This window comes from Chiloscyllium plagiosum, unplaced genomic scaffold, assembly GCF_037043375.1.
Source record: "Chiloscyllium plagiosum isolate Xiang-an unplaced genomic scaffold, Cpla_swu_hap1 HiC_scaffold_8, whole genome shotgun sequence".
Lineage (NCBI taxonomy): Eukaryota > Metazoa > Chordata > Chondrichthyes > Orectolobiformes > Hemiscylliidae > Chiloscyllium > Chiloscyllium plagiosum.
This window is the reverse complement of record NW_028270146.1, coordinates 5,593,534-5,607,976: the sequence shown is the minus strand read 5'-3', so window position 1 is coordinate 5,607,976 and position 14,443 is coordinate 5,593,534. Positions and strand designations below refer to the sequence as shown.

Sequence of the window (14,443 nt, the reverse complement as noted above, 5' to 3'; positions counted from 1 at the left end):
GTAGATTCATTTAAGGTGCGTCTGGACAGATGCATGAGTAGGTGGGGAGCAGAGGGATACAGATGCTTAGGAATTGACAGTGGATTTAGACAGTGGATTTGGATCGGCTCAGGCTTGGAGGGCCGAAGGGCCTGTTCCTGGGCTGTAAATTTTCTTTGTTCAGGATGTTGCCTGGTCTGAAGCAAAGGTCTTATGAGGAAAGACTGAGGGATGCGGGTCTGTTCTCATTTGAGTGAAGAAGGCTAAGAGGGGATTTGATAGAGACATACAAGATGATCAAAGGATTAGATAGGGTAGACAGTGAGAGTCTTTTTCCTCGGATGATGACGTCAGTGTGTACGAGGGGGCATAACTATAAATTGAGGGGTGATAGATTTAAGACAGATGTCAGAGGCAGGTTCTTTACTCAGAGAGTGGTAAGGGCGTGGAATGCCGTACCTGCCAATGTAGTTAACTCAGCCACATTAGGGAGATTTAAACAATCCTTGGATAAGCACATGGATGATGATGGATAGTGTAGGGGATGGGCTTAGATTAGTTCACAGGTCAGCGCAAAATCGAGGGCCAAAGGGCCTGTTCTGTGCTGTATTGTTCTATGATAATAAACCCTTCCTATTCATATACCCATCCAGATGCCTTTTAAATGCTGTAATTGTACCAGCCTCCACCACTTCCCCTAGCAGCTCATTCCATACACGTACCACCCTCTGTGTTAAAAGGTTGCTTCTTCGGTCCCTTTTATATCTTTCCCCTCTCGCCTTAAACGTTTTCCCTCTAGTTCTGGAATCCCAGGCCCCAGGGAACAGACTTTGTCTATTTATCCTATCCATGCCCCTCATGATTTTATAAACCTCTATAAGGTCACCCCTCAGCCTCCAACGCTCCAGGGAAAACAGCCCCAGCCTGTTCAGCCTCTCCCTGAAGCTCAGATCCTCCAACCCTGGCAACATCCTTGTAAATCTTTTCTGAACCCTTTCAAGTTTCACAACATCTTTCCGATAGGAAGGAGACCAGAAGTGAACACAGCTGACTGCTCACTGCCCTGTGGACAGTTCGGGATGGGCACTAAGTGCTGGCCTAGCCAGCAATACCCAGCCCTGTGAGTGAATTCAATAAATGTCAATCAGGGCCAAGATCACTACTCATTTGGATGATTATTAACTTCAGACAAACATCGAGGGCCGAAGGGCCTGTTCTGTGCTGTATTGTTCTATCTATGTTCTAGATTCCCACCCCCTCCCCCACTGCCCACTTAAGCAGTTGTATACCTAATTAGATATTCAAACACCTCTTTAGAGAGGATACTTTTTTTAATGCTCCGTGTGATTATTCCGCCCAGGTCCTTGCTGTCTGGGATGTTGCTGTTTCCCTCCAGGACAACGCTGGGGGATTAGAGACCTCTATTGAGCAAGCATCTCCAAACTCCCTGCTCAACAGGGACACCTTCAGGCAGTGCCCTGCAGCACAGCTCTCAGTACAGAAGATGCCGCACTTGTTTTCTCCTCCTGTGACACTGATGGGAGGTTTCAAACATCACAGATTCACGGGCAATCTGGGGCATGTTACAGCACCGTCACACCAACTGTAAAATCTAGTACCTCCCACATTGCAGCGCACTCTGTCGGCAACATCACACTGGGCTCTACCTGGACAAGTCTCACCTGTAAGGTGCTGACACGTTCGGACAATCTCTCCTCTGTCTCTTCCACCAGTCCAACAGTTGGGACTGAAGACTTCAACAGCTCCAGCTCCTTCATCAGGGAGGAGTGGTCCACCTCAAATTCTGCCCAGGCCTTCAATCAACAAAGAGAAAAGGAGCCAATTAAAAGGAGAAAATTCCATCCGAAATTCTTCATCTGGAATCAGTTAACAGAGCAATAAACACAGAGCAATTCTCACTGAGAGGGAACACTTCTCCAATCTCCAACTTCACAAACAGCAAAAGGAAAGAATTGCAAGCTTCACAGCCTCAGGATCATTTCAAGGATTTCAGAGCCAATGAAGGCAATCTGTGAGGTATAATCACAATTGTAGGTCTGATGTAAAGCATTTGATTTATATAAATGATATTAAAATAAATCCCAGGGTTTGGATTTGTGGCATGTGGGTTTAGGTCTGTGTATCAGATTTACAATGAACTTGTCAGTATTGTTGGAAGCATGCAGTTTTTGAAGTCAGTATGAGAAAGTTCTTACAGTTTGTTTGCATTGGAAAAATTGAACAAGTGGATTGAGTAAATGTTGAAGGGCATTACACTGCTTGCAGTTTAGAAGGATCAGGGATTGGTTTTATGTTGTTTAAGAATAACACCCACAACTTGGGAATAGTTTGGTTACAATTTTCCAAGTCCTAGTTAAAGTAAGATGTATGAAACAGTTCCTGCTATAGAAACGAGATCATTCAGAACGATTAGAAAATAGATGACCTCAATGCAAAAGGTTTCTCGTTCAAAAGTTTCAGACAAAGAGTGTTTAGTTAGAATCCTGAAGGATGTTTGGAGCTGAGAAAGTCTAAGCTCAGTTGTGCGAATACATAAAGAGGCTATCAAACTGTCAAGTGTTAGGTCAAACCTGTAGACATGATAGGGAACAGAATTCTCTCTGGGGTTTGAGTCTTGTAAAGGGATGGTTTTGGGATAGATAGATAGAATATTGCATTTGACTATGAATTTCTAAACCTTTCAATTTGTGTTATGTATAAATAGTTTGTTTTGTTCTATTTTAGTTTCCTTTCTTTCCCATAATAAAGTTCTGTTGACTATTAAAACCACAGATACAGCTTTACGTACATGTGTTTTAGTGAGAGACCACCTCATTAAACGACACCAGATCAAACCAAATTTCAGTCTGGGATCTGACCTGTCCAGTAATAACATCAACTGAGATTATAACATAGGAAACACGGTGGCCAATTTACACACAGCAAGCTCCCACAAACAATACCAGGACACCGATGGGGGGTGGCAGTCCGTTATTTTGGTTATATTAATAATATTGGCCAAGTTAATTCTCTCTTACAAACTAGGTCCTGTTGCAACTACCTGAGAAACCAAATGGGGCCTTAGTTTAATGTGTCATCTGAAAAATGGCACCTCTGGCAGTGTAGCACTCCGTTGGTACAGTGATGGGCATGCTCACTTGGGATTATTTCCCAAATCTCCAGATTCCAAAGATCGAACTTGAGAAAGGTAGTTCCCATTGGTCACCATCCTGGGCATGTGAGTATGGCTCAGCCAGAGTGAAGGAGACCCTATCTCCCCCCCACCACTCCACCGTTCCTACCTGGACAGCAGTTTCCATTTGGATTCCATGAGCCAGAGCCCGGGCCTGCAGAGCCGACACCCCCTCAACCAGCTCCAACCACACATCCCGGTTACAAGTGACAATAAATTCTGGAACACTCTGAGAAAACTGCTTCACCAAAACCAGATGATTCGCCAACCTAGAGAAGAAAAGCTGGGCCAACAGAGAAACAAATCAATCCCATTGTCACTGGAATTAAACAGGCCAGCATTGAACTACAACACAACATACTTGGTTTCACTCTGTGAATCCACTGACAGGATCTGTACAGTAATCGACTGGCCTCAACACTTACTATTTACCCAATGATAGCTAAGGTAAAGCATGGGAACAATGTGTATTCATTTTCTGACCCCCTCTCCTGAAGGGACTGACTGACTCTCACTGGGGTACGGGGTCCCCCTCCCTCTCCCGAAGGGGCTGACTCTCACTGGGGTACGGGGTCCCTCTCCCTCTCCCGAAAGGGCTAACTCTCACTGGGGTACGGGGTCCCCCTCCCTCTCCTGAAGGGGCTGGCCCTCACTGGGGTACAGGGTCTCCCTCCCTCTCCTGAAGGGGCTAACTCTCACTGGGGTACGGGGTTTCCCTCCCTCTCCTGAAGGGGCTGACAATCATATTGAATGGTGAAGCAGGAGTGATGGTTCAAATGGCCTCCTCCTGTTCCAATTTCCCATGAAAAATGTTTGGACAGTGAATCGAGAGGTTGTCTCTGGGTCCAGATATAGCACTCTCACTGCTATCCCAGCTGTCACTGCCCAATGATATCAGTAGGAGGTGATAGACTCATTTTGACCAATTCTCTCGGGCATTATCTAATGAGAGATGGTGAAAATTCCAATTGGCTAGCTCTGGTAGACCATGGAGCTGTCTTAATTCCATCTGGCAGGGAAAGGGTCCAACCATTGAGCAATCCAAGCCATGTACTGTGGGCGGGTGTTTGATATTTTGAATGGAATCCTTGCTATAGTAAAAAAATACAGAGTTATAGATTGCAGATGTTCTGTACTCTATGGCATTCTCTAGCAGGTCTCAAAAACCCTCGGGTATGGCTGCCAGAATAGAGTGCTGTTAAATCGGAAAGTTCCAGGATTATAATGTCAGCGATCATCAGGATTGAAAGCTATCGAGCTGCCCTCAGTTGATCTCTCTGTTCACCCTGCCAAATATCCAAATCCCAGCCTGAGTAGAAGCAGCTTTCCTCTTTTTCTTTCACAAGCAACACACATTGCTGCAAGCCCAGAGCCAGGACCAACACCTTGTAAACATCCAGGATTAGAACCAGCTCCATTCTGGAGTTTCTGTGCTGGCATTATAATTTATTTCCTGTCATAGACACAGGCAAACACTCTCACAAACACACTCATATATATATGCTCTCTCACACATTCTTATTTACACATTCACACATGTTCTCATACGTACACAGCCGCACATGTATATACAAGTTCTCACAATGTACAAGTCTCACATATTCATATTTTCTAAACAACCTGTTCAGAGATGTTACTACAAACTCTGGAACAGGGGAATCTTGAACCTGGGCCTCCTGGCCCAGAGACACATACACGTGTCCCACACGTAAAGACAGACCAAATCCTTCAAAGCTTGGTTGGAATAAAAGATTGGTTTCCATGACAACTGCGTAGATCAGACAGGACTTGAATTGGTCTGGGTGGTGCGGTGGGCTGCAGTAATTACCCTCAGTGCTCAACAGCTAAGTGGAGGGAGAGGGGTTAATGAGAATCATAGAGCTCCTACAACATGCAAAAAGGCCCTTCAGCCCATTGTGACCATGTCAGCCATCAAATATATATCTATTCTAAACATAAAAATACAAAGAACTGTGGATACTGGAAATCAGAAACCAAAACAGAAATTGTTAGAAAAAACTCAGCAGGTCTGGCGGCATTTGTGGAGAGAAAGCAGGGTCAATGTTTCAGGTTCAGTTCTGAATAAGGGACACTGGACTCAAACTGTTAACTCTGCTTCTCTCTCCACAGATACTGCCAGACTTGCTGAGTTTCTCCAGGCAATTTCACTTTTTGTCCCATCTATTCTAACCCTATCTCCAGCATTTGCCCATAGCCTTGTCTGTTTATGGTGTTTTGAAATGGTCATCGAAATACTTCTTACATGTCAAGGATTCTTGCCTCTACCACCCTTTCAAGCTGAGAGTTCTGGATACCCACGGCCCTCTGGGTGAAAAAGGTTTTCCTTAAATTCCTTCCAAACCTCCTGTTCTTTATTTTAAAACCTTACTAAGGAGAAAGGTTACTTCCTATCTACCCTGTCTCCGTCCCTCTGGGCTTTGTACACTTCAATCAGCTCTCTCTTCAGCTTTCTCTGCTCTAAGAACCCAGACTCAAGGCTCCAGAGCTCCTGTCCAGGGAACATCCTGGTGTATATCCTCTGCACCCTCTCGAATGCAATCACATTCTTCCTATAGTGTGGGACCAGAATGGCACACAGTACTCCAGCTGCGACCCAACTAAACGCAATACACAGCTCCATCATATCCTGTCGATATAGTCCTGTAATCTAAGGCTTTCCTCCTCACTATTTACCATTCCAATTTTCATGTCATCTTCAAACTGACTGAACATACCTTCTGCATTTCTGTTCAGATCATTAAATGTACACAACAAACAGCAAAGAATCCAGCAGTAAACAATTTGACACAGGCTTCCAGTCAGAAATACACCCTTCAAGCAGCATTCTCTGCTTCCTGCCACTAAGCCAATTTTCGACTCAATTTGCCAAAATGCCCTGGATCCCATAGATTCTTAGCTTCCAGCCTGCCATGTGAGACCTTGCCAAAAACCTTACTGAAGTCCATGGAGACTACATCAACTGCACTACCCTCATCCACACACCCAATCACATCCTTGATTTATTGGACATAATCTTGTCATTGCAAAGCCATGCAGAGTTTCCTTGATTAATCCTTGCCTGTCCAAGTGAAAATTAATTCTGACCCTCAACATTATTCTTTAACAATAATTTCCCTACCATAAGTGTTAGATTCACAGGTCTGCAGTTTCCTGGTTTGTTCCTGCAACCTCTCTTGAATAACAACATTAGCTGTTCTCCAGTCCTATGTGTCCAGAGAGGATTTGAAAACTAATGTCAGAACCTCTGCAATCTCCTCCTTTTCCTCTCACGATGACCTTGGGATGTACTTACTTCAAAACCTGCTAAACCCTATAATACCTCCCCTTTATTAATTCAGTCAAGTATATGACAGTCCCTCTCCCTGATTTCTACACTTACATTGTCCTTCTCCACTGTGAAGACAGATGCAAATTCCTCATTTCATACCTCTGCTCCAGTCAGAACTTCACTCCTCCAGCTCCACACACAGATTGCCACTGGGTCCCTCATGGGGCATATTCTCTCCCCAGTTGTTCTCTTGCCCCTAAAATACTTAATAAATGTCTTTGAATCATCCTTGATGTTACCCATTGGAGTTTTGTCATGTCTGCTTTTGACCCTCCTAATTTCTTGTTTTCGCAGTCTCTCTGTACTCTCCGTGTTCCTGTAGGGTCTCCATTGTTTTGAACCTTTGGTGTCTCTGATAAACTTACCTTTTCCCACTTATCCTATCCAGTATGTCCTTTGATATCCTGAGTTCTCTGGTCTTGTCGGTCCCAACCTTCCTCTTTATTGGAATATGTTGGCCCTGCACTCTCACTATTCCCCCTCTGAATGTCTCCCACTTGCTTGGATACAGAGCAACTGCTCCCAGTCCACTTTAGCCAGATCCTGTCTTATTATAACGGGCCTTCCCCTAATTCAGGTCCTTTATCTCCAGGCCACCTTTCTCCTGATCGATGCAGAGGAACGTCGATTATCTGTCATTCAATTAACCGAAGTTTGGATTATCGAACATGATCGCAGGGTCCTGCTGCTTGGCTAACTATGTTATCCGGCACTCAATTGTCCGAATGAAATACTCCCCACCCATGTCCTTCAGATAATCGAGGTTCCTCTATAGTTAGTTTATATCTTATTGAACTATGGTCACTATCACAGAAATGCTCCGCCATTGTCACATCTGCCACTCCTTGGCTTCATTCCCTAAAACGAGGTCCAGCACCGCCCCCTCTCCTTGTGCACTTTACATTCTGACTTTAACAACCCCTTGGGAACATTTTCAGAATACCGCCCCCACTTTGAAACTGACCCCTATGTCGTCACTATGTTACCAGAATGGGGCGGTAGATGTTTCTAATTCCCCTGGCTCAGCAGCTAGTCTGCTGCCAACCAAACAGCAGTCCCACCCAGTACGAGTTAGCCATGTCTGTAACTGGTGAATTGCAGCAGCACACTGAGAAAGGACATGAGTGAGGGAGAGCAAGTACCTTATGGCTCTGTAGCTGGCTCCGTAAATCACCAATGTTTTTGGCGAGCAGTCTTGTCCCCTGGGAAAGCTTCTCCTGTTCACTGTTGACCAGGCCCAGGAGAGCCTGCAGCAGCCTCTCATACTGACTCGTCATCACTGTGGTGTGCTGGACCTGTCTCCACTGCTCCCTCAGGCTCACTCGAATCCCATTGAGGATGTCCTTGTAAAGCAGGTAACGTTAGAGTCAGTTCCCCCAGGAACAAACACAGCCTACATTTATAAAGCCCTCTCCCCACATGGAACGACATCAGGAGGCAGGTTGTAGAAACAATGATCAGACTGTGTGACACTGAGGGGAAATTAGCACCGGAGACTGGGCAAGGCAACTGGAAGGAAAGCAGCAAGGTGGAGAGGGAATTGTACAACTCAGAGCCTATTGGTAGCTGAAAATATGACCATCAACAGAGGGGAGGTTTAAGACTGGGATGCTGAAGAGGTCAGATAACAGGTTTCTGGGCTGGAGGAGAGTACAGAGATATGGAGAGGAGGGACTTGAACACAACGCCGAGCATTTTAAAATCAGAGGAGATACTGAGGGAGGGGTCAGTGCAGGTCGACAGCATTAGCTGTGACTCAGTGGATGGCACTGCCAACTCAGGATAATTGAGTCAGGATAATTGTGGGCTCAAGTGCCCCTTCAGAGACATGAGCCCCTTGGTCTTGGCTCACTGCAATGTAGGGCTGAAGGAGTGCTGCTCTGTCAGGGGTGTCAGCTTCTGGGTGAGACATTCGTCAGTGTCAATGTTAGAAATGTGTCCCTGTAACGGTCAATTAGGAAGCTCTGCAGCTGATTGAGAACTAGGTTCATCCTCAATGGAAGGCAATGTCTGGGCAAGGAGAGGGTGCAGAAGGTGGAAACTGGCATTCATGGTAAATTACAGGTTTACAATAAAACCCTCGTACACCTCTGAAAGTCTTTTTGAACCTAATTCAGTTTGTGGATACCTGTCAGTTAACCCAACGGTTGGCCCAGCATTAATCTCATTAGATCCTAAGCTAATGGAAATGGCAGGGGACGAGGGACAGTGTTAGGCAATATTCCGGGGGCGGAAGCAGGTGTTGAGTGGGTGAAAATGGAGCTTGAGGAACTGCTCGTACCTCCAGCTTGCAGAGGTCCTCAGTTGCTGTGGTCTCCAGGTCATATTGTTGTCCTTCTGTAATCACAGCCAGTAACTCAGCATCAATGGGCTCCAGATCACCCTCCACCTTCTCAATCACCTGCAATGATAGCACCAAGCAGAGAATCAGACCAAAACTGGTACTATAACACACACTGATGAATTCCTGATGAAGGGCTTATGCCTGAAACATCGATTCTCCTGCTCCTCAGATACTGCCTGACCGGCTGTGCTTTTCCAGCACCACACACTCAACCACAATAATACAAACACCTCACCCCTCACCAGGATAACTCACTTACAAATCTTACTGGAACTGAATTTGTAGCCTGAACTAAATTAGGGACAGGGGTGCACACACACCCAGCAGCACCTGCACACAAGGGCTTTCGGAACTGTCCTATAGAAGGAACCGGGATAGAAAGGTTTGAGAGGGAGTTGCAGAGCTGAGGGCCCATGTCACAGCCGCCGGTGGTGAAGTGATTAAAAGCAAGGCTGCTCAGGACAGCAGACCTGGTGGAGCACAGATATATCTGTAGTGTTTGAGGAGATGATGGAGAGAATGTGGAGTAAGGCGATGGAACCGTGGGTCAGTGTGCACAGCGGGACAGTAACAGAACTGGCTTCTGATTGATTCCGGGCACTGAAGTTAAATTTATGGAGAATGGAAGTGAGGCTGCCACTCATGTCCAGAGTTTAATAAAGGCGCGAATGAGGATCTCAGACTCAGGACAGCTGCTGCAGGAGTGGAGGTAGGATTACTGAGGTGGAAGGTGGTGTTTGGATAAGTGGTCAAGGACAGCAACTGGAGATCCTTCTCTATGGACGGACAGAGGGATGGAGTCAGTGACTAGGACACAGAGTTTGTGTTAAAGTGAATGATTATGCCATTCCCAATGTTTAGTTGAAACGTGTTTCTGTTCACACAGAGATAGATTTGCATTTCTATAGCAGCTTATGCTATCTTCGGCCATCCTATAAAAAAAAATTAAAAAATAATCACACTGGTCTGGATTGTTCAGAGCGTCATATTGAAGATGTTGTTGGTAAGTGATTGTTGGGCGTGTTACCTGAAGTTGATCACTCGCACTCTGAGCTGCAGATTCCACCAATCTGTTCCGAACATCCATCCTTCTCTCCAACAAGACAGCCTCGAACTGCCTCAGCCTCTCCTGCACAGTTAATACAAGCCATAAACACCAGGCCAGGCAAACCATTCCATCAAACTCTGCCCAATCCCAGTCTTAATACACTTACTGCCCAGCCCGCCAGACTAATGATACAGAATTCCCTAATGCTAATCCCGCTCCCTGTCACCATCCTGCCATTTTAAAAAAGTTATTTTGTCCTGGGTGTTTTTTGAAGAGAGGTTGTAAAGTCAGAGGTGCCGAACTGACTAACGCAACGGCCTAAGTAAATAACTCAGGAGGCCTTTAGGTCTTTGTGTAAAACAGTTGTAACAATGTGAAGGGGAATGGCCAGTTCACACAGATCAGGCTTTCTAGTGTTTGCTTTGAGCTGTAGCAGCCAGAACTGTTTGGGTCTCAGAAAGTTTGAGGGCTTCAATGAATGATTGCTAGCTGCTACATTCTCTGAAATCCCTTTCGATCTTGCTTCCTTCTGAATTGGAGAGCTGTATGTGAGAATCTGCGTCAGGATTTGCCTTTTTGCACAGGGGTGTGTTTCTGGGATGATACTAAACTGGAACAGTTAATTAGTAATCGGCACTGTATCTATCATTCAGTTAGGTTTTCCAATAGTTAGATTATTCTAAATTCATCTTTCTTTTGTTTCTGTTTTAACTACAGTGTTCAAATACATTGTCTTTTGCTTAACATTGAGTAGTTTGACCAGTCACATTGCATCTGGAACACAACACCTCACATTTGCCTTTAAAATAAGAAAAGTTCAGGTCCAGGCTACCTTCTTAAAATATTTTGAGGGGGTCTGGAATGTTCCATAACACTTCCTCGCAGTGTCACTCAGTAACCCTTCTCTCCCTCCCGAGAGCCGTGTTACTCTCTACTGATGTTAATCCAATTCCCTCACACTGTCACTCAGTAACCCCTCTCCCCCCCCAGCACCCTGTGTTACTGACTGTATCTCTACTGATGTTAATCCAGCTCCCTCACACCGTCACTCAGTAATCCCTCTCCCCCCTCCAGTGCTCTGTGTTACTGACTGTATCTCTACTGATGTTAATCCAGCTCCTTCACACTGTCACTCAGTAACCCCTCTCCCCTCCCAGAGCCCTGTGTTACTGACTGTATCACTACTGATGTTAATCCAGCTCCCTCACACTGTCACTCAGTAACCCCTCTCCCCTCCCAGAGCCCTGTGTTACTGACTGTATCTCTACTGATGTTAATCCAGCTCCCTCACACCGTCACTCAGTAACCCCTCTCACCCCCCAGCACCCTGTGTTACTGACTGTATCTCTACTGATGTTAATCCAGCTCCCTCACACTGTCACTCAGTAACACCTCTCCCCCCCAGAGCCCTGTGTTACTGACTGTATCTCTACTGATGTTAATCCAGCTCCTTCACACTGTCCCTCAGTAACCCCTCTCCCCTCCCAGAGCCCTGTGTTACTGACTGTATCTCTACTGATGTTAATCCAGCTCCTTCACACTGTCCCTCAGTAACCCCTCTCCCCCCCAGCACCCTGTGTTACTGACTGTATCTCTACTGATGTTAATCCAGCTCCCTCACACTGTCACTCAGTAACCCCTCTCCCCTCCCAGAGCCCTGTGTTACTGACTGTATCTCTACTGATGTTAATCCAGCTCCTTCACACTGTCCCTCAGTAACCCCTCTCCCCCCCAGGGCCCTGTGTTACTGACTGTATCTCTACTGATGTTAATCCAGCTCCCTCACACTGTCACTCAGTAACCCCCCTCCCTCCCCCCCCAGTGCCCTGTGTTACTGACTATCTCTACTGATGTTAATCCAGCTCCCTCACACTGTCACTCAGTAACCCCTCTCCCCCCAGTGCCCTGTGTTACTGACTATCTCTACTGATGTTAATCCAGCTCCCTCACACTGTCACTCAGTAACCCCTCTCCCCCCAGAGCCCTGTGTTACTGACTGTATCCCTACTGATGTTAATCCAGCTCCCTCACACTGTCACTCAGTAACCCCTCTCCCCCCAGAGCCCTGTGTTACTGACTGTATCCCTACTGATGTTAATCCAGCTCCTTCACACTGTCACTCAGTAATCCCCCTCCCTCCCGTCCCTCCCTCCCCCCCCTCCAGCGCCCTGTGTTACTGACTATCTCAACTGATGTTAATCCAGCTCCCTCACACTGTCACTCAGTAACCCCTCTCCCTCTCCCTCCCCCACCCCCCCCCCTCCAATGCCCTGTGTTACTGACTATCTCTACTGATGTTAATCCAGCTCCCTCACACTGTCACTCAGTAACCCCTCTCCCCTCCTAGCGCCCTGTGTCACTGACTGTATCTCTACTGATGTTAATCCAGCTCCCTCACACTGTCACTCAGTAACCCCTCTCCTCCCAGTGCCCTGTGTTACTGACTATCTCTACTGAATTTAATCCAGCTCCTTCACACTGTCACTCAGTAAGCCCCCTCCCTCCCCCCCCTCCTCCAGCGCCCTGTGTTACTGACTATTTCTACTGATGTTAATCCAGCTCCCTCACACTGTCACTCAGTAACCCCTCTCCCCTCCTAGCGCCCTGTGTTACTGACTGTATCTCTACTGATGTTAATCCAGCTCCCTCACACTGTCACTCAGTAACCCCTCTCCCCCCAGTGCCCTGTGTTACTGACTATCTCTACTGATGTTAATCCAGCTCCCTCACACTGTCACTCAGTAATCCCCCTCCCTCCCCTCCCTCCCTCCCCCCCCATCCCCCACCCCCCTGTGTTACTGACTGTATCTCTACTGATGTTAATCCAGCTCCCTCACACTGTCACTCAGTAACCCCTCTCCCTCCACCCCCCCCTCCAGCGCCCTGTGTTACTGACTGTATCTCTACTGATGTTAATCCAGCTCGCTCACACTGTCACTCAGTAACCCCTCTCCCCCCAGTGCCCTGTGTTACTGACTATCTCTACTGATGTTAATCCAGCTCCCTCACACTGTCACTCAGTAACCCCCCTCCCTCCCCTCCCTCCCCCTCCCCCCCACCCCCCACCCCCCTGTGTTACTGACTGTATCTCTACTGATGTTAATCCAGCTCCCTCACACTGTCACTCAGTAACTCCTCTCCCTTCCCCCCCCCCAGCGCCCTGTGTTACTGACTTTATCTCTACTGATGTTAATCCAGCTCCCTCACACTGTCACTCAGCAACCCCTCTCCCTCCCTCCCTCCCTCCCTCCCCGCCCCTCCCCGCCCCCCCCCCCCCCCGGCGCCCTGTGTTACTGACTGTATCTCTACTGATGTTACTGACGAGGAACATCTCATGAAAAGGAAGAAGGCAGCTTACGTAAAGTGGAGGGAGCAAGGATCTAGCACAGCTTTAGAGGATTACAGGCTTGCTAGAAAGGAGCTCAGAAATGGACTGAGGAGAGCCAGGAGGGGGCACGAAAAAGGCTTGGCAATAAGGATTAGGGAGAACCCTAAGGCATTTTACTCATACGTGAGGAATAAGAGAACGATCAGGGAGAAGGTAGGGCTGGTCAGGGGTAGCGTAAAGAACCTGTGCATGGAGTCTGAGCAGATAGGGGAAGCCCTGAATGAGTTTTTTGCTTCGGTTTTCACCAAGGAAAGGGACCTTGTTGTGACTGAGAACTTTAAGGAGCTGGGATACAGTCTTGACCAGATCGAGATTGATGAAGTTGATGCGCTGGAAACTTTGCCAAACATTAAGATTGATAAGTCTCCAGGGCCAGACCAGATTTATCCTAGGCCGCTCCAGGAAGTGAGAAAGGAGGTTGCTAAGCCGCTGGTGAGGATATTTGCCTCCTCACTCTCCACGGGAGTCGTATAGGAGGATTGGAAGGAGGTGAATGTTGTTCCTCTTTTCAAGAAGGGGAATAAGGAAATCCCTGGCAATTATAGACCAGTAAGTCTTACGTCTGTGGTCAGCAACGTTTTGGAAAGAATTCTGAGGGATAGGATTTATGACAATTTGGCAAAGAATAGTGTGATTAAAGGCAGTCAGCATGGCTTTGTGAGGGGCAGGTCATGTCTCACTAATCTTATTGAGTTCTTCGAGGAGGTGTCAAGACATGTCAACGACGGTCGAGCAGTGGATGTGGTGTTTATGGATTTCAGCAAGGCATTTGAGAGGGTTCCCCAAGGCAGGCTCATTCATAAAATCAGGAGGTATGGGATACAGGGAGATTTGGCTATCTGGATTCAGAATTGGCTGGCTGACAGAAGGCAGAGAGTGGTTGTAGATGGAAAGTATTCTGCCTGGAGGACAGTGTTGAGTGGGGTTTCGCAGGGCTCTGTACTTGGGCCTCTGCTCTTTGTAGTTTTTATAAATGACTTGGATGAGGAGGTTGAGGGGTGGGTTAGTAAATTTGCCGATGATACTAAGGTTGGAGGTGGTGTTGATAGTATTGAGGGCTATTGCAGGCTGCAGCGTGACATAGACAGGATGCAGAGGTGAGCTGAGAAATGGCAGGTGGAGTTCAACCTGGATAAATGTGA

The 14,443-nt window shown here is 46.9% G+C and overlaps 1 protein-coding gene across 1 annotated transcript in view; it reads right to left on the bottom strand.

The window, feature by feature from the left end:
• The window catches only part of LOC122547709 (uncharacterized), a 609,753-nt gene that overhangs the window by 242,019 nt on the left and 353,291 nt on the right, over positions 1-14,443 (bottom strand). Inside the window, exons 56-60 of the mRNA XM_087989511.1 lie at positions 9,893-9,994; positions 8,803-8,922; positions 7,664-7,864; positions 3,282-3,455; positions 1,662-1,793 (exon numbers count right to left, since the gene is read on the bottom strand). Of these exons, the coding sequence (XP_087845637.1) occupies positions 1,662-1,793; positions 3,282-3,455; positions 7,664-7,864; positions 8,803-8,922; positions 9,893-9,994 (729 nt within the window). The remainder of the gene's footprint in view (positions 1-1,661; positions 1,794-3,281; positions 3,456-7,663; positions 7,865-8,802; positions 8,923-9,892; positions 9,995-14,443) is intronic.